At 39.6% G+C, this 27,607-nt stretch overlaps 1 protein-coding gene and 1 non-coding gene across 2 annotated transcripts; one reads left to right on the plus strand and one right to left on the minus strand.

Moving 5' to 3' along the window:
* Positions 1-1,305: 1,305 nt before the first annotated feature.
* OPN5 (opsin 5) lies at positions 1,306-27,607 on the minus strand. The gene is made up of 6 exons (XM_032862525.1): positions 27,478-27,607; positions 23,459-23,578; positions 19,688-19,858; positions 15,798-16,132; positions 4,529-4,770; positions 1,306-1,369 (listed from the first exon to the last, which is right to left on the minus strand). Exons 1-6 carry the CDS (start codon positions 27,605-27,607, stop codon positions 1,306-1,308), a joined length of 1,062 nt encoding a protein of 353 aa, XP_032718416.1.
* Positions 5,891-5,994, plus strand: LOC116870618. Its single transcript, XR_004383264.1, has one exon. It is a non-coding gene; the product is annotated as a U6 spliceosomal RNA (small nuclear RNA).

Raw genomic sequence — 27,607 nt, forward strand, 5'->3', positions numbered from 1 at the left:
GCCCTTATCATAAACCAGGGATGCATATCAACTCCCTCTTCACTCCAACTCTGGAGAAAACTAACGGGCAAAAACCCAAGACCATATAGCAAGGGCTGAGCCTTGGAGGAGGATCTGATCTCTATACATCCTCAGAAGGAAGGAGTGGAGAAATTATCAAGGGCATTGGAGGGACCTCTCCCTTCCTTTTCCCTCTTCTCTCACCAGCTGTTATTAGAAAGGTAGGATCAGAATTGTTGATCAGGATTTAGGGTCATAGCAGAAGGAGGAGATGAATGGAGCAGGGAGCATGGGGGACATCTGCCTAGAACTGGAATGAAAAGAACTGCAAGGAAGATGGCCGTATTCTTTGTATTAGGAAAGATCAGATAGACATGTCTTGAAGGCCAATTTGGACCTAATATTTACATGCCTGCCCCTTTCATTAGTTCTTAAGGGGCAGACATCTGCCTTTTGAAATCATTCTATCCCAACCTTATCTGCATTTCTTCACCTGTACACCTCACACGGTGTTTGTTGAAAACAACCGATGAACAAAAGCAAGAACAAAGGTAACAAAGAATAAACAAATAAAAAAATACTTATATATAACTATTTTCACTAAATTTGTTTCTTGAGTAATTATAGCTAGTAATGCCCTATTACATCCACTATGTTAGTAGGTATAACTTAAAGGGAAAAATCCATGTAGGTAAAATTATCATTAGTGGGAATTGGTTTTGCTCTCAAATTCTGAGATAACAAGTTTTCCATTAGGGATTTAAGGCAAAATTGATTTCCCTAGAGGACTGCTTTTTAGAATCACTACCATTAGAGTGTGACCCTCTGTCAGCAAGAGAGAAGAATGGTTGCAAGAATCAGAAGATCCACCAGTCAAAGAACCACCCAACAATCACCCACCCATTTGAATGGACCCCAAAACTGCCATCCTGGCCCTACATTAAAAAATAATAATTATGATATAATGAAATTAAGTAACATCTTAATAAATACAATTTTGAAACATTTTTCTTAGTATCTTGGACTTAATACTTTGGGGCATGACAATTAGGTTTTAAAATATAATAAAAGAAAAATTCCAGGGAGGCTTATCCTAGTAATATTCCTTAAATAGTATCCTATAATGTAATTTCCATTTGGCCACTGGAATTTCCCAGCAAATCCTGGCTGAAGGGAAAAGAGGGAAATTGTACAAAATATAAAAATATAATATAAAGAGAAAAGTGTAGTCACAATCAAACATCAACAGCAGTGAAGAGGCAAACAAGTGAATAATTGTGTCCATGAGTGATGCTGTGTCCATCTTCATACCTCTTGATGGATTTCCAACACAGCAGAAGACTTCCTGACTGTGGTTACAGTGTGCAGCCTAGACACAGGAGAAGGAAAATGTAACTTAACATATATACACACACACACACATACACATACTGTGTATGTATGTATATCATAGCAGGCACATCTACCAAGAAGATTATATACACAAGACTTGAATTAGAAAAGAAAATAATAATAATTCACTTTAAAATATTCAAAATCAAGAAAATCCTTGAGTGGAGCTTTCCAAAAACAAGTCACTTGTTCATGGCACATTTCCTATGCCCCAGTGGGTTTCCCATCCTTAGAACAAAATTCATTGCCTCCCTGTCGACCTGCCAGTCAGTTGGCCCCGTAAGTTACCTACAAAGAGTGTTCTTTGGAAAGACAGCATTCAAACTAAGGTAGTCAGGAGAGGTTTATTAGAATGGCAATGCCAGAATTTAGGGCTTTGTTTTCTGTTCTATATTGTTATTAAAATACCAGGAGAGTAAAAATGTCTTGGTCCTTCAATATGTAACCCCAGTATCATTTGATCACTTATATTGCATCTAAGATTGGTCTAGCACCTGAAGTCTGGTTCCCTTGTCACTCAGTGGTCTCTGTGTAGGTTGGGGGAGAGGCCTCTGACTACAGGAGCAGCACTCCCAATGTTTTTCTTTCCCAGGTTCTGGTTCACTGGCTTTCAACAATGGCTGGGTATGAGAACCACCTGGGAGAATTAACCAATGAAACAAACGAATGAAGCTTGGGCCAGTCCAGACCAGCTGAAGCAAAATCCCTGCAAGTGGGGTCTCTGCAGCAGTTTTTCAAGGTTCCCTACTTGACTCTAACCCACAGTCAGGGTGGAAAAGCACTGTTTGTGAAAATACTGGAGACTATATCTGGATACCCAAATGTGATGAATAATAGCATTTCAAGATGGGCTCTTGGCCCTATTTTTTGCTGCAGCTCACCAGCTTTTACTAAAATCTCAGGGGACCCAATTTAGGGGGGAAATATGAGTTAACTTTTAATGAACTATAAAAATTACTCAAAATATATTTCCACAATCTCATATTCAACACATTAGCTTTTTTATCTGAATTCAGAATACTTCCCAAGGGGGTCTCCCATTATAAGCAAATTCATTTTAGAACTCAGAAGAGGAAAAAACAAGGATATCAATTAATCTAGGTTAATTTGATTGAATTGTTCTGGTAGTGCATTAACAACTCTGGACTGGCTTCAGACCACTTTGCCTCATTCTATCCACTCAATACTACCCACTTTCTTAGCTCCTTAATAACTGCGAAGATAAACAACAATAAAAAAAATGTTTTTTTGCTTCTTTGGAAAGTTCTTCCCTGAAAAAGATCCTTCCAAAAATCAGCAACTCATCACACCTTTTCAACACTCCAAATTTGAAAATCCAAGGGCTCCTTCCTATTTAAGCCCTACCACCTGCCTGCTTTTTACACTGAAAGCTTCAAGACTCTGGAGTAAGGAAACAGCACTTGTCTTCCTCCAGCAACGTAATTGTTGTATTTCACAGAAATGGCTAATGGGAGCAGCTGAACTGAACTGATTCTTGCCTGGCTGGCTTCTCCAAAGGTCCGCGGCCCCAAGTCACTGACTTCCTCATAAATTTCTCCTTTTCATTATTGAGCGTTGAATATTTATGTGCTGCTCACACTTGAGAGTTAACGTACAGAACACAGAATCGGTCCAAGGCAAAATTATGAGGTAGGTAGAATTTGCCGTCAGCCATTCCTGTCAAATTCCCATCACCTCTTTCAGAGAAGAAATGGCCATTATTTTCTCCCACAACTGCTCTATTAAAAATACTCTCTCTAACCTGCATTCATAATAAAGTATTAATAGTTGATAAGGGCAAAGTGTTATTACTGCCAGAATAGATGCATTTTAGAATTTGAATTTATTCAATTCAACAGAAAAGCATTAACCACCAACAATGTGGAACTAAAAAAACCCAGTAACATTTGTTAGCTAGCCCTTTCCAAACACGCAGTTGGTGTAATTCTTAGAGTTTCAAAAGATGGGTGTTGCAATCAGTTCTTCTCAATTCTAGGCTCTTAGTAGTTCTTTTTCCCAAAGATATGGAAAAATAAACCAAACACTGGTCTTGTACCTCCAAATTGTGTATTTCTTCCCTTATACCACAACAACAAAGATATTTTTCTTTATGCCTTTTTATTTCTTTTTTTTTTTTCATTTGATCCTGTACCCTAGATGGTGAGGAACCTAAAGGTCAAAATATTTGTCAATTGCTCAAGCATAGTGAAAGAACATCTTCTCCCAGCTAGTTCTACCTTTTGTTCTCTTCTGTTTCCTGCTTAGTGAAGAAAAACAGTATGAAAAAATAACTACATATCTACTGAGTAAGAATTAATAGAAATCAGAAAATCCGGACCTTTTCTACACCCCTCACCTCAGACCATGCACCCAGGTGTCTGATCCACATTCCAGCACTAAGACTGGCCCTGCATGGACGCAAAGCCCACACATCATCCTCAACTCTTTACTCACCCTCACCTATGGGAAAAATTGTGGCTTCCCAAACTCACTTTTTCATTTTATAGCAGAAAGAGTGTAGATTGTTTCAAAACCCAATAAGACCTGTTTAAATCTCTGCCCTGCTACTTCCTGGTTGTGTAAGCACAAACAGCTCACCTAACCCCACTTGCACCTCCATTTCCTTATCTGACAAAGAGAAGGTACAATAGGGACCCCTGTGAAAATAACATAAAGAACCTGACAGAGAGTAAAAATGTCACCTCTTTTCTCTCCTTCCTTTGCCTGCCCAAATCCTATACTCATAGCTAATGGTAGAAACATCCCAAACAGGAGAATCTTTTCTGTTGTAAGAACTTAATTTTGAATCAATGCCATGTGGAGCCATGCTCTTTGTAAAATGGATTTGGTCCCAAATAAGGAAGAGTAAGAAATAATGGCCACTCAAAAATGGACATAGCTTCCTATCTTAGTTACTCCACAATTAAAAATGGAATTAGTTTTCTCATTATCTACCCATGACTCCCAACCCAACATATCTGATGACTTGATTTCAGGAATATTGATGAACAGAAAATTCTCTTTAGGCTACTCCTAAGTGATGAGCTCTAACCCTAAAAAGATAGTATATCAGAATGGCTTGAACCCCACAGGATTCTGAAACAATATTATTCATTTCTGGCCTCTGAAATTTTACCTGAAGTCTTCCAAAGATTTCTTCTTAGTTGCTTTCAAACCACCAGTTTGGCAACAGGCAAATTTGTAATCAATGACCTGGTAAATGATGGGGTTGTACATTGCTGCTGATTTTGCAAGGAGGGTTGGCACCACAGAGAGTTGTATAGGGATGGAGTCTGGCCTTCCAAAAGCTGACCACACAGAGACCACCGCATAAGGAATCCAGGCAATCAGGAAGCCAGCGCAAATCAGCATTGCTACCTGGCGAGGGAAATCAATAGAACAGAGTCAAGACTCCTGGTGGAAATGATGGGTGGGAGGAGGAGCAGTAGCCCATTTACACCCAAAAAAAGTCTATTATTTGTTCATTTATCTTGCCTGTAGGAGACATTTTCTATGTGGACTTCAGAGATGTTTAGCCAGAAGAAGTTATTACAATGACTTATCCAATTTACCACATCCTATCCATTCTTCACTCCAGAAGTTGAATGTACCAAAAGACCCAAAGTTTAACCCTAAAAAAGCTGTCAGATTTTACATTGGGTAAGAAAAGATGCTAAGAAGACATCTGTGCTCCTGAAATTTCTAGACTTCCCAACCCATGTTGTTGGAAAATATGTTCCATCATATTTGGTACTATATAGAAAACACATTCACCATGAAGAAATTTTAAAACACTCATTTTCCTCAGAAAACAGAAGCTCTGCCCTTACTGGAAATTTTAATATGAATCTTCTTCAGAGATTTCTATTAAGTGTTACTTCTTCTGGCTCATTTTCTCAAGTGTGAGGCTTGGATAGTGGAAATTCACTAGATATAAAGTAAAATAGAATCACCAAGATTTAACTATAGTGACACAGTGGCATAAAGCAAGACTTTTCCAGAAAACGCTTTTCTCTCACACAAAATTATAATTACCTTAGGACCCTCTTAAGTTTTAAATCAAAGAATAATTAGAAAGAGGATTTTAAACACCCTCACTGGTTTCTTACCATCTGTAAACCAGTCCCTCTACTAATGTAGCCCTAATCAGTGCCGTGTAACTACATACCTGCCCTACAGATTATCTCATTTGAATTCAATAATTCCTTTTTACCAAGTGTTCGGTGCCAGACACAATGCCAGGTACTGTTGGGGACACCAAGACACCTTAGTATCCGGCTGTAGCTTCCTGGAATACAAACAACTATAGTAAAAGGAAGAATAGAATTTAAGTACCAGCAGAGGAGGACCAAATTCCATGGTACAGGGCAAATTAAGAACAGTTTCATGAGGGACATGGCATACAATCTACATGTTACAAGTTGAAATAATGGGATAGTAGCAAGATCAGCATGAGCAAAGGCACAGGTATGTGTGAGGTTTGTATAGAAACTAGCAAGTGCTTGCTCCAGTAGCACATACGCTATAACTGGGACAATACAGAGATTAGCATGGTGCCCGTGCAAGGATGACATGTTAATTTGTGAAGTGCTCCATATTTTTGAGAAAAAGAAAAGAAATTAGCAAGCAATTTACTTTGGCATACGTGATAAGGCTAGAAGGAAAGATAATATCCATGTATTCAGGGTTTTGTATAACTTGTGATCAGACTCGTACTTAATTCCTTATGTTTTGAGGCACTAGTAGGTTTCCGAGCAGGAGACTTAATGAGAGCCGTGTTTAGGAAGATTTACCTGTAAATTGGAGGTAGAAAAATCACTGTTCATTCATTCAATCAACAAAGCATTATGGAGCATCTCCTATGCGCTTTGTGTCAAGGCTAAAGCAATGAACAAAGTAGACACAGGTTGTTTAGGTTTGTTTAGGCAACAGTCTAAACAAGAAATGAAAGGGTTCTTCCTTTGAGTACTGACACTGGCAAATGAAGTCTAAGCTTTGGCGTTCATTTTAAACATGAGCTCTTTCAGATCCTTGTTAAGAAAGAGTGTACTAACTTCGAAGTATCTTTATACCATTATCTATTATTTTTCTGTAAGATAAATAATGAAATGACATTCAGATTAGCACTCCATGTAGTGGACATCTGCTTTTGCAAATCCACCGTATGTCTTTCATTTCCTCCTAAACTTTAGCATCCACAGCAACCCTTCTACTCCGAGCTGCTGTGTGAAGCCAGCACCACCTGACCCAAGACTGACCAGAGGACCTCATGCCTCTAGCTACAAGATCAAGAACAGGGATGGACATATGACTAGAAAGAGCATCAGACTCATCTTTGGGATTTTATAAGGGATTTGTAGGAAAGGGGGAGTTTCCTTTTATCTCTGAGTTCCCCAAAATCCAGGAAAGATGAAAAGATGAAGCTATCTGAGACAGTCACCACTTCCTCTTCCCCTATCCTCTTATTTAAGAAAGAAAAGAACAGTCTTCCCAACGTAAGGGTCACGACACTCTGGTGTAGAGGATCGAGGATAAGGAATGTTTTATTAGTAATAAAGCAACAATATTTATTCATGCTTTTTTGTCTTAGAAATCCAAGTGGCTGAGTTCTTTTATAACAAAGTCGTGTCTATGCACGTGCATTCGAATTTGCTTCTGTGAAAGCAGAGCTACTGCATGCAGGGAATGGTCCATTGCGGAACAGCCTATCATATCAGGAGGGTGCTTACCCTGAGAACCCCACATGTGTGGACTGTGTCAAGAAAGAAGCTTGGAAAATCCACCATGTGTCTCGGGTTATGAAATTCCACCGAAGAAGTCAAGGCTCATCTCTAAAAATTAACTGCAGCTGAGACACACCTCAATTATACCAGTTTCACTCCATTTTCCAAATAGAGTCTAAACCTCAAAGAGATCAATGAAGTGAGCCCAGATCTCCTTCTAGTCTTGATGCCCTGTGTCAGGGCCCTGCAGCCCTGCTTTACAGTCCTGAGCCAAAATTTTTACCTGTGCTTAGTAGCTATCAACCAGACCCAGACCACACATGCATTACTCCCATTCGCTTGCTTGCTTTTCTGCCTCTCTGCAGAGGGTTATGCAGAAGAAATTGTATTTCATTTGGTCTGTGTGACTTTTGTTTGTAAATGGAATGGATGCCTCAAGGCTCAAAATGAGGGTCTTTTTTCTAAAGCCCCAAATAAACAATAACTGTATAAATAAAACTCGCTTTAACAGATGTCTGGGAACTTAACATAGCACCATCCTTTCTCTTTGGTGACTCATGTGATGATTTCACAGTATCTCAAAAGCTGTTTTCTGTGTTGCTGTCAAAGTCATTGACAAAAAATAGATTAGAACTTAGTCCATAATATTTTCTAACGTTCTACATATTTTTTACTTTTATGAGTGTGCAATGGGGAGAGGAAGGACTTCAAGCATTTGTATTACATTATCCTTTTTAAAAGGATATCAGAGGAATGCCTTGGGTGGCTCAGTGGGTTAAGCATCTGCCTTCAGCTCAGCTCATGATCCCAGGGTCCTGGGATAGAGCCCACATCGGGCTCCCTGCTCAGCGGGGAGCCTGCTTCTCCCTCTGCCTGCTCTGCCTGCTGTTCCCCCTGCTTGTGCTCTCTCTCTGACAAGTAAATAAATAAAATCTTTAAAATGTTTTTTAAATAAAAGGACATCAGAGAATTAACCATGCTATGGTTTTTAAACACATGGCAAATGAATAATTGTGGTTTTTCCGAGTAGGATAAAACTAAATGCCTTAAACTGAATGATTAGAAATCAAGTTTAGAGTAGAAAGAGAGATAAAAGCTTAGATCTAAAAGCACTGCAGAATATTACTTATGTATTTGAAGAGAATACAAAGTTAACATGAGATTCATTTATTTTTTACAATCTTCTCCTGTTAAAATATACTCCGCAAAACATTAAAATATTAAATATGAAAGGCATTTTAAGATAAACTCCATAGAAGTTACAAAACTTACATGTTACACTCATTTTCCCAGTGTTTTCTAGTCAAAGTGGAACGTGTTTAATCTTTCATCAGTCTGTTCTTTCTTCATTTGAGTGTGTCCTCATTTTCATTTTCCAAAATTTCTATTCCAGGTATCTTTAAACCAGTTCTAGCACAGACACCTGTACCTGTCAACTTTTTTCTAAGTTGTTTATTTTTTAATCGCTTCACTTGTACCACTGCCTTTTGGTTTACTGGAAAAGCGGGAAAAACTTCAATTCTTAAATTAGGCAATTTTTGTGGGAGGAAATTCACAGAATATGCGCTTTGCTTCTACAAAAGAATCACACATCTGCAACCCAGTTAACTTTAAATATATCTTGCAGCAGAGCACTAAGGGATATCTGTAAGTTCCAGCTACAGTTCAAGCTGGCACTAATTTAAGCGTCGCATAGGCAATATTGTTCATAACTGATCAATTCTAGTGAATTGATCAATTAAAGCCGTAATAGAACAATGGGACTGAAAGTAAATACTCCAAATTATGTAAGGCTCTGTCTTTGGGCCCAATTCATCTGAACCATTCCAGCAGATACACTTTCCGAGAAACAAAGTCCTTCCCTCTCTCTGTGCTGAGATAGCATGGAATAGTACAAACATCATGGGTAGAGTTACTTGGGTTTGGATCCCAACTATGGTTCAACTCCACCGGTGTGAGTGAGACAGAACGCTTGATTCTCTAAGAGCTGGACTTTCAGTTCCTTGCATCAGGCTCCTTTGCTCAGCTATGAGTAGGTCTTCAGCCGATGTTTGGAGCTATGCACTACCTTGGATAATGAAGTGGATGAGAAAAGGACATGGAATTGATGTAGAAGTGAAGTTTATAAGGAGAACCAACAAGATGGATTAAATTCCCCACCAGTAACAAGAGTCACCAAATCAGTAGCTAGACTACTGAAAACAAGAATATTGTAGTGGCTGGGATGAGACAAAGTCACAGGAAGCAAAATCACTACATGTGTGCATTGAGAAAATGGCAAGGGACATACAATGGACCAGAACATAGGGATAAGGAGAACTGTTTTTCCTATCTTGAGTCTAGCTGGCAAGCACACAGATTTGCTCCCCACGAATAAAAAAAAGAAAGAAAGAAAGAAAGAGGAAAGAAAAAGATATGAAAAGATGATAATGTAAGAGTAAAGGCCAGTCATGAGGCCACTACCCCCCACATGCAGGCAGCCTGCCACTGACTGACATTACCAATGGCAAGGAGGAAGGGGGTGACTTAGCAACAGTGACCTACCTTTGTTGGCCCTCAGTTCCTGATATGTATAAAAATAAGGGTGATATTTAGCCTTCACACCACCTTTGAAGAAATAAAGTAATTTGACAACTCAAAGCAAGTCTAATTTGAGTTTCTTCCTTCCTCTGTTTTATCAATAGAATGACAACTAAGGCCAACTGTCCCAGACCCCTCATCATGCACTTAGAAAGAAAATAATTCTGAGAGCTTTGTTGTGTCTACCATCATGTGAGCCCTGGGGTGATCCAAGTAGAAAATATTAATTTGTATTTGGAAAAAAAAGAGACCTGGAAGAAGGAGGGGTCTGCACTTTCCCACTGAAATTTCCTCAAATCTTAAAATACCACTCTTCTATAAACAAGCAAAAGCTGTGATTGAAAGAAGATGTAAATTAGGTCGTGTCACTCTGTACATCTGTGTTGCAGGGTTTGGGTCTAAAACTGAACACAGCATTCCCCCAGTGAGGCAGTGGCTGGCTTAAAGAACAGGAGATACAAATCTGTAAGTATCTGGCTCAAAAAATGAGGGAGACTTCACTGTTCATTATAACTGAACCAAGCCCTTAAAGTGAGGAAATTGCCACTCAGTGGGGAAATGTACTCAGGTAAATAGACCAGGAGATTTTAGCAGTAAGAGCTATTGCCACCAACCCTCAAACGATCCAACCAATCTAGCCATTTTTATACAACCTGAGAGTTTTAGAAGATAACTTAGACAGCATTTAGTTCCCTTCCCCCACCTCCTCTCACAGGTAAGAAAACCAAGACCCAGCAAGGTAAAGTGGTTCATCCAAGGTCAATCAGTCAATATTCAGAGTTGCAAGCAACAGAAACTGACTTCAGCCAAGTAAGACAGAAAAGGAATGGGTTCATTAGGACAGAGCATCCTTGGGAGCACTGGACTCAGGACTGAGACCAAGCAGACAGAAATGATGCCCAAACCGATGTCCCAAACCAGCTCTGATGCAGAAACCACTGTGCTGCAGCCATGCCCCTGGGAGACATCTCCCTGCCCCTCTGCTGGTATCACTATCCCTGAGACCCACTGGCTGGAGCCTGGGGTCACAGCCATACTCCACCTACATGGGAATCTTGGAAAGTCAATGACTGGTCCTTCTGTACCTTTTAAATTAGGAGTCAGCCTTTGCTCAGACATATTGCCCCTCCGCTCCACTTCCCCAAACTCAAAATGTTGGCAATTCCTCAACACAGAAATTCCAAACATGGAAAGGGGTTCAGCCACTGACAGCCAAAATAAATAACAAATGTCAGCTAGGTGAGACTCTCAGTGGGCTCATGGCAAAAGTGGTATTTACCCCAATTTGAAATTCTTCCCTTCAACAAATATAGATGTAATATATATATTTATTTTATAGATTTTTTTATATTTAATTTATGTTAACATAATTAATTATATAGTATATGATTTATTTCATATTATAATGTTTAATGTATCATGTTTGAAACTGTGCTATGTCCTAGGGACACAAAATGAGTGAAATGATATGGTTATCATCCACAGGCCTTACTAACCAAGGCTAAAGCCAGACACTGGGCAAATAATCACAAAAATAAGGGTGTAATTATAAATTAATTATAAATTTTGGCCAGTTCTAAGAAGAAATTATAAAGACAGGATTGCCCCATGATGATAGGAAGCTCTGAATTCAATTTGGGGAACGCTTTTCTGGGAAGTGGCATTTAAGCTAAGAACACTTATGAAGAACCAGAGGAAATGAATTAATTGGTTTAAAAAAATAAAAAAGCAATGCAGTTCAGCTTTCTCACAAACTGCCCTTAGAGTCCTCCCAGGGGGTTCTCTGAAGAAGAACCTCCAATGATAAATTGACTGGATGGCAGTCAAAGAGAGGAATCACGGGAGAAAAGCAGAGATTTACATTTATAGTTTTCAAAAAGGCTTCACCACCAATGTGAAAGAACAAAGCAAAACAAAATGCCTGCCAGTTATAAAAGGGACAGAGGAACTCGAGCCAGGGTCAAGGGACCACTTAACACTCATCAAGGTAATTAGATTAACTTAATCTACCCAATTATGTATTCATTATAGAAATTTTGATTAAGGGTCTAGTGGGCACCAAGCAGGGAGGCTCAGAAGCAAACAGGACATGTAACACTTGAGTTCACCTACCTACGACTTGCAAAGAAGGACAAGGGTGTGGCTCAATAAAGTGAACGTATCAAGGGCTTTGAGGGCCTATTGCAGAGGGACTTAAACTAACCAGGGGTGATCAGGAAGGCTTTTTGGTGGAAATAAAGGAAATTTAGAGAAATCCAGATGCCCAAAGGATCTAGACACTGCTTGTAGACATGGAACTCATAGATAATCTATTTGTGCTAAATGAGTAAGTCTTGGGTACTAATCCATACAACATCGTAATATTTTGAAAAATTAGTCTATGCTTCTGGTATTTTCTTCCTGTGACTCCACCGCCCTCCTCATCAAAGCAGAAGGAAGAGTGTTCACGGCATTGTGTGAAGATTTTTTCAAGCAGAAATACCCAAAAATGTAAAACATTTATTTCTCAGCCTTGTGAGTTTTAAAATAGAAATCTGAAACTTACAGGAGGGAGAATATTTGAGAGAAAGGTGTTTTGAGTATACAAAAAATGACATCAAGTACCCAGAGCCAGAAACGTGAAGTGGACCGTTTAATTAATCTTACTCAATGGGAACAATTTTAGAGGGATGCACATGATTACAGGTTTCCCACCCTAGATAGGTAAAAGGGTCTACAGCTCGAAGGTGAGGGGACCTCAGAGGAGCTGGTAACTGACCTTAAGAAACTGTCTTGTTGCTACTCCATGGAGCAGAGCACAGGGGGCCAGGGATGGTACTGAGGGAGTAAGAGACTCGAATGCATTTGGGGATCTCAGAGCAAAAACTTATGGCTTGCTTCACAGGGTCCCAGCCAAGCTCCCAACATATTGATGATGAGTTGCAGTCAAAGGACAGGAAAGTAGCTGGAATTGCTGATGAACCTGAAGAGAGTTTCTGGTTGGAACAAAAAGGATGCAAAGTGATCCATGACAACTGGTGACTGAGACTGGGAAGAAACTTAAATATCTCAGGAATATCAGGGGCAAGACATGAGAGCAATCAAACCAGGAACCCCCATCCACTGGCACCATGGGATTATAAAAGCCTCCCTAGAATTTATACATAGCCCTGGGAGGACAAGAAAGACCGCAATTCAACCGAATCTATCCTGATTGTTTAATATTAAGTTTGTTTTACAAAGTTAAATGCAGGCAAATGAAAATGAGATGATACTGAGTCATAGAAACACAAAGAGAATTTTTCTTTGCGTATTGGTCTTTATTTCTTGGGCTTTTTTTTGCATACCTCTGTTGGCAATCTGTGAAGTTTCAGCCTGGTACAAAAGTTTACAAAACCATCATTCTTAAAATATTAATTCAAAGGAAACTACAAAGCAGAGAACTATTTGTAGGTGGGATGTCCGTTTTCGGGTGAATAAGACCAGACTAGCAAAATACAGGCCAGATAATAACCCAGCTGGAAATCATTAGAGTACCCAGAAAAGTAAATGATTTTGACCCCAGAATCCAAGGAGGTGACCTTTAAGTAATAAGCTTTTAGACCAGACTATCCTAAATGATCAGAAGCACCAAGTGAATAAGCAAACTATCAATCCTGAGAGGTAGCTGAATGGAGAAAAAACTTCCTAAGACTATGAAAAGGTCCAGTGTGAGGTTGTTTTTACTTATTTTTACTCAGTAGGAAAAAAATCAAGACCAAAATTAAATGGTAATTGAAAACATTTTAAATTTAGCAAAGAAGATGCCAAAATAGAAAGTTGTGTTTATCAATGTGTGTTGAATTTTGATTTATGTTTTTTGCATAAGTGTTAATAATTAGAAGCATTTTATATTCAGGTTATTTTAATATAAGTTTTATATATACAAATGAGATACAGACATATTGTATAATATATAACATATAATATGCCATAGACATTATATATATAATATAATGTCATTTAGTACATGTCAGAAGAAGATGTGTATAAAATAAAATCATACATATAAATGCTTATACTTTTCATTTAACATATCTGGTTAATCTGGACTGGGTGAGCCCTGCTATTTGACCTATACAGTCCAGTCTGTGTCAAGGAGACTGATAACCACAAAGCAAGTTAAATGGTGTGTGCCAAGTTTCACCTTGTATGCATAATGAGCTTTAGAATCACTCACTAAACAAATTACCCACTGTCCAGAATACACAAAGAACCAGCTGCTAAGGTATTTATAAAAGCTAGCTATGGGTTGAGTTAGGCAATTCAACTAACAGGAGCGCAGATGATGAATTACACACTCAAAGAAACTGGAGAACACCTCATGGAAATAAGGATCTGGACTCATTGATCAAGACCATGAAAATGTCTTGAGGCTAACACCATTGGAGGCAACAAGGGAGAGGAAGTCATATGACATCTCAGCAGCTTCCTGGTATGCCAAACTTCAGGACGACAAGGTAAATTCAAATCTACCTACCAGTGTGATGGACATCACATCCTTTGCCTGGACACACTTCCATAAAGTATTGAGAAGGAATATTTTTATTATTTTTGCATTCACCCTGTTCCTAGAGCAGTATCTGGTTCTGAGTAAGGTTTGGGTTAAATGTAATCCAAATTTAACTTGAACTGATTTATTTGGATTAATATTTTTTTTAAGTCACAGATAAGAGCTAAAAGGAGAGCTAGAAACGAGCTTAATTCATGACCTTGGATTTTATGGAATGTTTTTTCTTGGGTTTTTGTCCAGGTAGAACTGCTCTATTATTAGATTATGAGTATAGATTTAGAGTACTGAAGACTTCCTTGGAGCTTTCTTTTACTCAGCATAAGATCAACTGGAACCATCAAGACTCTGTAGCTCACCCTGTACAACCAAGAGATCCTTGTACCATCTCAAAACATCTGCACTGTGCAGAGAGGAATATTACTAGAACGAAGGCCCTGACTTACTAGAAGTGATCTCAGGTCTGAAGGGAACTGTTACTATAGGTCCTGAGACAAGTGGTCTTCAAAAGTAGGAAGTAGCGTGAAGGTGGGATATCAATGGTATGATTCATTTAGATACCAGAAGGAATGGTTAGAACTTTGATCTACATTTACTTTTTTTTTATCTTTAAAAGTAAAGTAGAAGTTAGGACATGTGAATGTTAATATTAGGAAACAGTTTGATGGTATTAGCTGCATGTCACTTATGTTGAGGTATACCCTGGAAAAGGTTTTTTTCAATGTAAGGGTAAGACAAGATGATGGTGGAAAGACCACTGTCTTACACTTCCCAGAATTTCTAAAAGTTACAAGAGAATGAAGGAACTACAGTTTATTTAATACCTTCTATGCACCAAATGATAGAATAACATATTTTATCTCATCGAATCTCCACCACAATCCAAGGAGATAGATGTTACTATTCTTGTTGCACAAGTGAGAAAATAGAGATTCAAAGAAGTTCAGTATCTAGGTCTGGATCACAAACTGGCAAGTGTTGGTGATGGAATGAGAACCCTAGTCTATTCTCAAATTGTGTGTTCCTTTCCTCACATAACAGTCTCTAAGGAGCTGTAAATTCTGAAACTAGCATTGACCAAGGGACTCGACCCTGCAGAAACTTCTCTTGTATTAAGACAAGTTTCCCATAGGATAGTAGATGTGGTAAGCTCTTACTCTGTAATGTGAGCTGACAGAATGTTCTAACCACACCCACCAAAGTCCATACAAAATAGTACAAATACTGTGAGGCATTTTATGATGCATAAAAGTTACTATTTTTATGACTTAAATAATTTTTGAGAACCAAGAATATCTTATTCAATAGAGAGAATAAGCTTCCAGTAGATCCACCATACAAATTCAGTAGATATTAAAAGTGTGTGTGTGTGTGTGTGTGTGTGTGTGTATAAATGAGAGAGAGAAACAGTGAAAAGAAATATTACAAAGGTTTAGATAAATAATAGCAAAGCATAGAAATACATAAAGAATAGAGATTCGAAGTTCACCCAGTCCCCAATATTCCCTATCCTCTTTGCCCTATGAGGTTTTAATTTATTAGAAAACCCCTCTGTAAATTATTACTGTAATTACCTTGGTCAGTTTCATTTCCAGCACATGGCTGCTATGTATCCGGCTGTCGAAATGAGCTACTTCTTTAGAGGAGGACTTAACCTTAGCAATGATCTTCACATAGGAGAACACGATCACAGCCGTTGGGAGTAAGAGGCAGAAGAAGAGGATGTTCAGGATGAAAATCTGGCCACCCACGGAGGCCTGGGCCAGCCACCAGTCCAGTGTGCACGAGGTTCCGAAGGGCTCAGGTGCGTAGTCCCCCAGACCTACCAAGGGCATGGTGGTCCAGAAGGAAGCATAGGCCCAGATGACTGCCAGGCAGATGTAGGCGTGCTTTCTTTTCAGCCAAACCCCTGGAGGTAGAAGAAAAGCATTACCGGGATGTAATCTGCCCTACACCCAAATACCTCCCCTCGATATGTCAAATTCCACATCCAAAGAGTTATTCCATTGGATTCTGGGAGAAGTGGTCAGACAACTGAATTCTGAGGGAGAGTGGAGTGAAGGGAGAAAAGTTCCAGAGCATGGGCCTTTTTCCAAGTGAATAAAATCAGAAGTGCTTTCATAGGGAAGGTTTCCATAGGCACGCAGGAGCCTTGGGAGGGGTAAGTGATAAAAGCTGAGGAAAGGGGACCGTAGAAAGAAGGATGCCAAAGACAATGAAGGAAGGATCTTAAGAAAGCATCCAGTATGACCTTTGAGATCCTATCCAATACAAGGCCAATTGGTAGAACAAAACGACCAAGCCCTCAAAAGCATGTATTATTGGTTCATCCAAGGTGGATTCCTTTGGGGAAGGTGAGAACTGATGACACATTGCTTGCACCTTTCAATACCCTTCTCCCTAAAAGCTTTCATGCCTCTCATCTCATTCATCTTCCTAAACGCTTGTCAGTGGGGGTCACTGGGCCCCAACCATGACTGAGTGCTGAGATATTAAAGTGACTGACCCTGCTTCGTGGGAGCAGGTTTTGAATCTTCAAACATGACAAACACAACAGTCAAGTTCACACAGCCATACCAAGAGAGGTAGAGAATCTAGGTAGGTTGCATCATGTTCTGCAAAAGTAATTCTGTGAAAATACTTTCAGGAAAACAAAAAATGAGCTCTAGGTTTTTCAGAACTAGTTTCCATCAACCAAAAGAGAATTCCGAGAAGAACTGGTGTAGTCATCTAAAAAAAGCTATAGAACACTAGTGATCACTTTCCAAAGTTTACCATAACCACCCAAGACAGGGAAGCCTGATCTAGTGCTGCAGCCTGCTTGTGGAATTACCTCCATATTCCACTTATCATCTCAAAGAGAAAGGGCCAGAGAAGCAAATCCTTACTGCCTTGGTTTTAGAGTAGCAGACAAGAAATATCAGGACACAGTCAACAAAAGCCAAATGGACCCTTCAATACAGACACAAGGCCTGCTTCCGCTCAGAGCCATATGCAGTTTAGGAAGTCAGTAGGGTCTACTTCTTCTTGTTTCTAGTGTTTGACCTTCTTCATGTACCCTTTCTAGATGCCCACATTCTTAGCAGTAAAATGGAGGAAATAAGAATACATTGCTTACAGGTTTTGATAAGGGTTCAAAGAAATAATGCAAGGCCTGATTTGCAAACTACAAAGGACTACATTAACACAAATTTTTACTCCTATGTTTGTCTCAACACTAACAAGAAATATAGATTGTATCTATGCTCTATGGTCTCTCTTTTTTTTTTTTCAAATATATGGCATTTTGTATCAGAAAATTCCAATTTCTCAAGCCCAACCAGAGAGAGGTAACAATCATGTAGCCACAATAGATATCAGCTCCTGATTATCCATTATAATGGATAAAACATTGGCACGGATAATCACATATATTTAGGGGAATGTGCATACGCATACGTATAAGCATTTATGGTTAGGGTTACTTGGCGAGGTGTTGTATACTTACATTCGAGTATGGTGAAATGCTGTCAAGTACAGGAGGGAGTAGATTAGTAGATTGGTTCTGTGTTGCTCCAGAAGTCAGAACTAGGACCAATGGGTGGAGGTTACTGGGAGGCAGTTTTGTCTCAATATAAGGAATAACATTGTAACAATGAGAGCAGACCAATCAGAGAATGGGCTGCCTTGTACAGTAGTAAGCTCCCCGTCACTGGTCACTGGAATTATTCAAGAAGAGGCCAACTGGCCGTCTGTCAGGGATGCCTTAAAACAATTTATCACATTAATGGGAGAAAGGTCTCCATGTTCCCAAGCGGTCTTCTAATTCCAACATTTTAAGACACTGTGTAGAGGGTTGAATCATGAGTCAAATCAAATGGTGAAATCATTCTACTGAGGTTCAATCTTAAAAGAAGATGGAAATATATATACAGTTCCCATATAGAGTGATGCCCTACAGCGATTCTGGGGGTGGGCAGTATCACCTCTTTAATGGACACCAAGCCTAAATTCAAGGCAATATTTAAAAATCAGTGACATCAAGGTATTCCTCAAATATCCCCAGGAAGCTGAAATTCTGCCTTCTCATCTATAAAATCTACATTTATGATCTACTTGATGTGACCAAAAATAAGTTGGTAGTAAGTATAGGACTCTGAAGTCATCCAGGATATACATAACTGAATATTTTTTTATATTTTTGGAAATTCTGATTTCAGTTATTTCCACTGGAAGTGTTAAGCTGTTTAGAAAAAGAGATGCAAATTTAAAAGAAAAAAAAATGAGTGCTAGTTTGCGAAGATGATAGTCCATGACCTTACCCTCCCCTGCATGGTTTCCTTGGAGTCTGGGACTATAAGCTTTTAAATATAAAGGAAAAGGGATGTCTGGGTGTCTCTATCAGTTAAGCATCTGCCTTCAACTCAGGTCATGGTCCTGGGGTCCTGGGATTGAGCCCCACATCAGACTCCCTGCTCAGTGGAGGATCTGCTTCTCCCTTTCTCTCTGTCCCTCCCCCTGCTGGTACTCTCTTGCTCTCTCTCTCAAATAAATAAATGGAATCTTTAAAAAAAAAAAATGTTTTAAAATATAAAGGAAAATTCCACCACATTAAGAGTATGAAGTTGACTTGATGCTTCCCACCTCAGGCTCCAGGCCATCCTCCATCTCCACGGTCACAACTGTTCTGATTGACAGATTAACAAACAGAGCAGCGTTTTCGAGAGGGAGCGGATACTATTCCCTGGGCGCACCTGGTTCTCAGTATGAAACAGAGGGACCCAAAGTCTTCTCTTTGGGATTCAGTAAGTTCCCAAAACCCCAAGAAACAAATGTAATCAAAGTTTATTTTTAACATGTTGTTATTATAAAACAAAAAAAAAACCTTGAGCCTGAAAACTTTTTTATAGCTGGCTCTCCCCTCATCAATGCTTCTAGTTACTCATCTTCCTCCCTACAATACCACAATGAGTGTGTTGACTGATATTTCTGCATGTGTCCTTTCTTGCCAGCACCTGCACGGCTCTCTAGCTTGGAGCTGGAATTTTTGGAATTCCTCACCTCTGAAATCACAGGGAACCTGAGGCCTAGAGGAGGATCAGAAACATCTTTCTTATAATTACACTTACCATGTGGGGAACAAGCTAAAATATCTTGGGCCTGACATCCTTTCAGTGCATCTTATTTCTTTGTTTGCATGGCAAAACATGGTAGAAGCTTACACAGATTATACAAGGAAATGATGCTTGCCAAAATCATTGTAGCCAAACACCAGACATTCCTATAAAAGTAGTATTAAAAGAAACCTACATCGACACAGGTTCAAATTTTTAAACTTAAGTTAGAACAAAATAGTCTCTAAGTAGGAATACTCTTGGTCTCTTAAGTTCTTAGCAATCTTTGTTCATTACCTCTCGGTGCAATATTTACAGTCTGGCAATCCACTAGTTTTGACTATCAGGGAATGAGAAGCCTTCATACTTACCATACGATAAATAGCAGATTTTCAGATACCGATCCAGGCTGACAGCAGTCATGGTGATGAGACTTCCACAGCCAAAGAAAAATCCAGCCCATCCGTACCAACGGCAGCCAATCCAGCCAAACACCCAGCGGTGACAGAAGCAAGAGATGATCGTGAACGGTTTGCCTACAACTAGAGCGCCAAACAATTTGTCAAGGGAAATTCCCTCTAGTTAAAATTATGCACCTGCGTCAACTCACTGTTGAGTCATATTCTATTCAGACAAGAGATAGCTATTTTAGTTAATGTTAGGTTTAATCTGATTGCAACCAGACCCAGATTTCTGGGATTTAAACTATTCCTCAAAACAATAAAACAAGACAAAGTCAGACAGGGAGACAAACCATAAGAGACTATTCATCATAAGAAATAAACTGAGGGTTGCTAGAGGGGAAGGGAGGTAGGAGGTGGGGGATGGGGTAATGGGGTGATGGACATTAAGGAGGATGTGATGAGCACTGGGTGTTACATAAGACTGACGAATCACTGGCCTCTACCTCTGAAACCAATAATACATTATATGTTAGTTAATTGAATTTAAATTTAAAAATATTGAATTGGAAATAAATAAATGAATAATGAATAAATAATAAAAAATAAACTATTCCTCAGCTTCTGTTAGTGTTTTTGTGTTTTTTACTTTCTAGAAAACATTCTTCTACTCTAATTCAAGCCCTGCACCCTTCATATTCAGCTATTATATTTAATCTTCACCCTCCTGGAAGGGAACATGCTGAGGAAGCTCTTCATGAGCTCTGTGTGATTGATCAATCAATCTATCTATCTATCTATCATAAGGCTCCTTAAATTTATTTCCTTAGGAAAACCAAGGAACTGATACTCAGAGGTGCCAGCCCTGCCCCATCCCTCCTAGGTGTGTCCCTTCTTCAACAGACAGAGGTACAAGTTCCTATTAGTGCAGTCAGGTAACATGTATTTCTCAAGTGCCTTCTGTAAGCCAGACACACATCTCCCCTCATTTGTTTAGTTGTCTAGATAGCAAGTTTCACACTCCATCTTGCTGGACTGTGCACCCCCCTATTAGGGCTCCCTAATCCCTGTGGCCTAGCCTGATTGTCAGTGAGGAAACTGAGTATAAAAGGACTATTTCTTATGCAGCAAATAATTATCCAGTGCCTCTTATGTAACAACCACAGAGCAAGGTGATAGAGGACAAAGTGGAAGTCGAGACTGACAAATGTATTTTATAGTAGAGGGTAGATAAGAGAAATATATAATTTATAATATAAGATATGATACTATGGCATGATAGTCATTAGTCCTGAGAGGAAAAATGAAGAGAAAGGAGATAGATAGTAATTGTTGTTTTATATAAGGGGATCAGGGAAGACCTCTCTGAGAATGTGACATTTAGGGAGATGTCTACATCACCGGTAGAGAGCACAAACAAATGTCTAGAGGGGAAATATTCTAGGCAGAGGAGACACAAACTCAAAGCTTGAGCTAAGTGTCAGCTGTGTGGGTGCTAAAAGCAGCAAGAGACAAGTGAAAGTGACTGGGATGGAGTGAAATTAGTGTCTGTTGTGCCTGGGACTATTTTAAGCTTCCTTCTGGAATGGAACCTTTGGTAAACCTTTGGAATGTCATTTAGAATGCCTCTCCCTTCTTCACTTAATAGAATGGTTCTGAACCCGGCTGCACACCAAAATCACTGGAAGAGTTGTTTTGTTCTCCTTTGTTTTTATTTTACTTTAAATATCAATTTCCAGGACTCTAACTTCCAGAAAATCTGATATAATTTATCTGGAACGAGCTCAGGCATCAATATATTGCAATATGCTTTTTTTTTTAAGCTCCCCAGGTGATTCTAATACATATACACAATTGCAAGCTACTGGTATATAAACAACAAATATTAGTTATATAGATGAAATACATCTGGTCTCTACCATGTACTTCAAGGTGCTTAAAATGGAATATAGTTGACCAAGAAAAAAAACAAAATAGACGAAAATGTTTAAGGTTTATTGGACTGGAAAATGTATTAGAGATACTCATAGTTGAGAAATGATCTGAGTTCATCAGCAAAAGCTATCACATGGAAGAAAATGCCTTCTTGCTGAATTACTCCAAAGACATAGGCAGAGTAAGGAGATGGTTTGTGCAATTCTAGAGCAGGTTTGCTTGGTGGAAAGCATTTTCAGTGTATCAGACCAACTAAAGACATTTTTATTCAAGCATAGACTAATTCAGCCTTAAACATGAACCTAGTATTATTCGCTGGTGAAGGATGTAGATGGAAATGGCAGGTTTCAGTCGAGCACTTTACGTTCAGTACCAGGGAGAGAGCCGTCCGGACTCAGCCGGGAGAGGGGAACCCGGAAAGCAATTATTCATGTTGCGACACCGCCATCGTGTGGCCATTTCTAAAATGGCAGTCATTGTGCCGCCTTGCAAATTGCCTGCGGTTCCTTTCAGCGGTTTTCATCCCAGGAGGCCTGACACAATATGCTTCTCTTAATGTCAATGTGCATTTCCGATAAGAGCTCTTGATATTTAAGCCTGTCCATACTGAGTAAAGCCTCCCCAAGTAACGAAGACCACACACACCCTCAAGGGCAACACATCTGCTGGTGATAAACAGTGATTCGATAGGTAGAGGCTTCTTTATTGAGCCTTGTTTTTGGAGACTGGCATTGGCAGAAAAATCCACTTATAAAGGGAGAAACAAATGTCAAAAAACATTTTAAAAGAGACGTTTTAGATGGGAAACTGCTAAAAAGTTTCCAGTGGAAAGAGGAGTTGCTGTGCACTATTCACACACAGTTTCCCCAATTCTAGTAACTTAAGACCATACTCCAAACAACAGGATTTGGGATTCAAAGGCAGGTTGGAGTGTATTTAGACAACCTTGGGACTTTATAGATGAAAGCAAAGGGAGGCTACTTATCCAAAACCATTTATATTTATAAAAATGAATTACAAGTAAAGAGAAATTTTATTCCAATTCCTCCTTGGCGGGGTTATCAGAGAAGCCAAAGAAGCAAGAAATAAACCAGTGGTTTCCAATTTTGCCTGCACATTAACTTACCTGATAATACCAACTTTAAATATCCTGATGCCCAGGTAATAGTCTCAACCAATTCAATAAAAATTTCTGGGTATAAAACCCAGCCATGAAGTTTTTTGTTTTTCTGTTGTTGTTTTGTTTTGTGTTTAAGTTCCCCAAGTGGCTTTTTTGTGCATCCAATTCCAAGAATGACTGACCTGGAGGCTTCCTATGCTTGCAATTAGTCCTGAAGCCACACTTCAATGTACCAGCAGGTCAGCTCTCCCATCTTCCTAAACTCACCTCTCAGACTGTCTTTGCCCATCATTTAAGCTTCAAGACCTAGCCCCTTGGTGTTTATTTTAACGGAGTCCCCTGTGTGTGGCAGGGGTGTAAAGGAGACCAACACTGTGATCTGTAAGTTTCTGTCTTCTCAGTCATTTAGCTGGTACACTTTGAGGCTCAGCATTAAAAGGTATCATTCATCATTCCAAATTGTCTCCTTGGTATCTAACATGCTCAGCACACAGAAAAGACTCAACGAATGGCAAATGGATGAGCTCTTTAACCTGACGACACTCCGTTGGCTTACCACAACCTCTGTAAAGATGACTGGTGAAGGGAGGAGTGAAAGGAGACAGGGGAGGGATGATCTCTGAGCCAGTAAGGACTTTAGAATGGAGCACAGCTCAAACCCCCCAAAGAAGAAATGGCTGCATTACCTGAAATGCCCAGATCACAGATTGCTAAATTGATAGTCATTATTTCCGCAGGTCTCAGCTTCTTCTTTCGTCTAGAAGACATATAAAGGACATATCCATTTCCAAATGTGGACAGAATCCCTACAAGGAAAAATATAAATTCCCATCGTCAGCACTAGGATTTAGAGTTCACTCTGATATGAAACACTTCTCAATTTCAAAAATGGACACCATAGATTTAGAGGGTAGTGAGAGGACTCTAAATAAAAAATCTAAATTAAGAAGATGAAGTAAAAAGCATGAGTTGCAAGTGACAGGTGAGGGATGGGTTGCCTCCAAAGGGATAGGAGTCAGGGATTATAAGACTGAACTTACCCAGAAAAAGGAACTGCTAACTTCCCAGTGAAGCTCAGGAGGGGTGGGAATCCCCATGGTCAGTTCTTGTACTGGCCCCCAGGATGGAGTATTTCCTCCGCCATTTTTACCGAATATTGGCTCTATAAAACTCCCTCCCTCTGAGAAGCAGGGTTAACCCCTTGGCTCTTGGTACACTCTGAAGCTGAAGTGACCCCAACCAGACAAGGTGCTTTCACTATCACTGTGGACTGCTGAGGGAGCACCAGCATTCAGGAGAGGTAGAGGCCAGATTGGGCTGGCATAACCCCCTGAGAGGAAAGGGTCATCTCCTGGAGACACATCCCAGGACATTTTGCCTCCTGAGGACACATGGACGCTGGGTGTCTGCAGCTACTACTGGACTAGGTATTAAGGGGAAGTAGGTGACAGTGGATAATATGGGCTCTCCCCTCCCACCAAAGGGAGAGAAAGTGACCCTCAACCCACCAACCTACGAATAGTGGTATAAATGTGTTCCCATTTTTTTATATCCTTTTATTAATGACTGATTGGCTTTGGCATTACAATGATACTGTTCAAAAGTTCTTACAAACCCAGTTTAAATCCAAAAAGACCCAATCCCTACTGACTTTATTTAAGAAAAGAATACACCTACTTCCATAGCTTAACATGTAGAGTAGATTTCTTCAGGAATTCTTGCTTCATAGTGTAGCTGTGTATAAATGAGAATCTGGTACAGCTGCCTTTAGTAGTAAGGAATAAGGAGAGTATTAACAGGAGAAACCCAGATTTTTCTATTTTAATTTCTACTTCTCCACCACAATTCATTTTGGGGGCAAGGAAAGAAATGTGTGTTTCGCCTGACGGTATGAAACCACCAGGAATGAACTGCATTGTGCTTTTAGGAAATTATGAGTCCCTGGGGTCAGTGCTGCCTAGTGGTCGTTAAAACCTCTTTCGATTTCTTAAGACAGAAGAGGAAAAATAGAAGAGATCACGGAGTTCTAGAGCAAACCAACTAACATGAAACCTATGTCTCAGTAAAGGAAACAGTTAGCAAGGCACACTGGGAAATTCATGTGAAAACATGCCTTAAGGAATTTGAAACAAATGCCTTCTACTTTGTATTCAAGAAGTTTGAGAACAATAAGCATACATATGTAATTGATACACAAAGCTCCTTTAAATACCCTGTGTCTTCCTACTTCTCTTTCGAGAATATTGATTTTCTTACTCTTCCTTTCTTAAATTATCTTTATTATGTTTCATAAGGCTTTACCCAGTGCCTAAAGCATTATCAAAAATTAGTCAACTCTCTGTGAGCTGCCGGCAGATGATTCCCAGAGACAGTTGTAGGGGATTATCAAGAGAATGCAAACATTCTTGAAGATAGTTAAAGGAAAGCAAGATTAAGAAGCTAAAGGCTAAAGGCAGGGGTGGGGGTGGGAGGGACATTTTTTCGATTATCAAAATCCTGAATCTTTCTAGGAATACAAAGCGATGAAACCTCACTTATAGACTGTTAATCAACCAAGTATCTATAGTAAAAGAGTTGAAGGGTGGGTATGGGTCTCTAATTTACTTCTCCTCTATTCCAAACTCAGATGTATCTTTTCATCCTCCAGTTTTCCCGAAGACTTCCAGTATTTAACAAAACTCCCCAAGAATATCATTCCACTCTGTTCCCTTAAAAAGATATCTGGGCATATCCCCATACCTATCCTAGGAGGGGTAAAACCCAGACATAGCACCAAGTCCAAGACTGGGTCTAGATGAATCCAAATCCCTCCAAAGGACCCTGGCCTCATCCTGAATGACCCTTCTGGAACATGTCTTTGGCTCCGCACCATCTCCATGTCACCTGATGTTCCCTTTGTTTGGGGACTCTTTGGGGACCTATTTTTCTAGCTTCACCTCAGCCATGCCCATTTGAATCTGACTCTGGATTTTCCTTCCATCCCCACATGCAACAAGGGAGCAATTTTCCTGATCCCCCTCCTCCCAGCCTCGTTGTCCCTCTTCCTGAGATCTCCCATGCCAGGGCGGGGAATGGATGTGATCCCTCTCCCTCTTTTGTTTATCTGGAGTGCTCCTTTTTAACTCAATTCTTGCAACTGATTGAGACAAATTCAATTTATAAGATGTCAATTTTTTTGCTTTTTCTGATAATTGGAAGTACTTCTGTTAAATGAAAATGCAATGTGGGTTTTACTACCAGATAGACCCTGTGCAGAAAGAGACTTTGCCCATTTTGTTCACTGCTGTATTCCCAGAAACTTAAACAGTGGCAAAGAATGAGCACTCCATATACACTTGTGTTTGAAAGGACATGAGAGTCCATTTATAAGAAATAGATTTTAAATCAGTGTCATAATTGCTAATCATAAAGCCAAGGACCCAGGGAATCCCTTTGCAGTGAAATTTCTGATTCAATCTCATCAATTCCTTTTGCCTCAAGCACTGACCATAGAGGTATCTCCAGACTTTTCTAATGATATTTGCTAATTTCAGAAGGTTAAATGAAATTCTTAGCCCGTAATAAAGAGATGAAAGAGAGGGAAGGAGGGAGAGAGAAAAGGAGAAAGAAAGACAGGGAGAGAGGGAGAGAGAGAAAACTTGACCCAAATCTGAAAAGATTAAAGGCAGACACAGCTAAAGACATAACCCACCTGTGCACTGGTTACCCAAATTTAAAACAACAATTTTAAATTTAAGAAGTTTTATGCTCAAATCCTATTCACCTAGACTAATGTTGTCCAGTAGAAATACAACGTAAACCAGAAATGTGAGCCATACATATTTCATTTTTTTTCCAGTAACCACATTAAACAAAGTAAACATAACACTAAATTCATTTTAGTAATATATCTAGCCTTATACAGGCAAAATGTTACAGGTTTGACATGCAGTCAACTTGCTTTAATTAGTCATGAACTATCTCGCAATATTTTTGCTAGGGCAAAGTCTTCAGTGTTTCGCATATACTCACACTACAGCACCTCTTTTGGACAAGTCACCGTTCAGCAGCCACACGTGGCTATGGCATTGGAGAGCATAGTCTGGAAGCAGGTGCACCAGGTTTTGGACGATGCACAAATTTTTGACCCTGGGATGACTCCCATTTCATTACCAGTATGTTTTTTTCAACTCTCACCAAACTCACTTAGTAATGCCAACATAGAGCAACTCTCCTTTAGGTGCAGTAAACTTAGTGTGTCCGTTGTGACCACAGCCCGGGGACAGTTTCCTCAGTTGTGACAGGAGGAGGCTGAACTAGGTGATTTCTAAGGTCCGTTCTGAGCCTATCATCTTATGATTATATTAAAAGCATTTTTTTATGTAAAAGCACTCTATTTAAATAAGATATCATTATCATTAGTTTTGTGATTCAGAAGACAAACCTACTCTTAACGCAACCAATATAGTCCTAGGATAAATGATTTTGCTGTAAAACTTCTTTGATTTTTGAGGGAATAGCCATCACTAATAATAAAGATCACCAAGTCATTTCTATGAAACAGTCACTGAACCCTGCAATGCGGCCCCCATCTTCTACCTTCCTCCCACTCTCCACCCCCAGTCAAAACATCTATGTAAGGATGTGAATCCTTGTGCAAAATCAACATATTAGCCTCTGAATTTTCTAGCTGCAGCATTTGCACAGAAAAATTAAGGAAGCTTACCAATTATTGTTAAGTAAAAGCCAGCCACTAGATCCGCTTCCCAGGAAAGTTTGGAAGCAAAGGGGTCCCCTTCTCGGAGGTAGTGTGGCAGGTGCTCATCCTGGGGCAGGGCAGTGTGGTTTAGTGCCAT

The sequence above is a fragment of the Lontra canadensis genome, unplaced genomic scaffold (genome assembly GCF_010015895.1).
Source record: "Lontra canadensis isolate GAN:19392208 unplaced genomic scaffold, GSC_riverotter_1.0 scaffold23, whole genome shotgun sequence".
NCBI lineage: Eukaryota > Metazoa > Chordata > Mammalia > Carnivora > Mustelidae > Lontra > Lontra canadensis.

What these genes read in the sequence shown, in the direction of transcription:
- OPN5 (XM_032862525.1), bottom strand. Translation starts at nt 27,607, where the DNA reads ATGGCACTAAACCACACTGCCCTGCCCCAGGATGAGCACCTGCCACAC. An exon ending in CTGTGATCTGGGCATTTCAG is followed by an intron (nt 19,859 to 23,458) that starts GTAATGCAGCCA and finishes TTGGCGCTCTAG; the next exon opens with TTGTAGGCAAACCGTTCACG. An exon ending in AAATCTTTGGAAGACTTCAG is followed by an intron (nt 1,370 to 4,528) that starts GTAAAATTTCAG and finishes TCCTGTGTCTAG; the next exon opens with GCTGCACACTGTAACCACAG.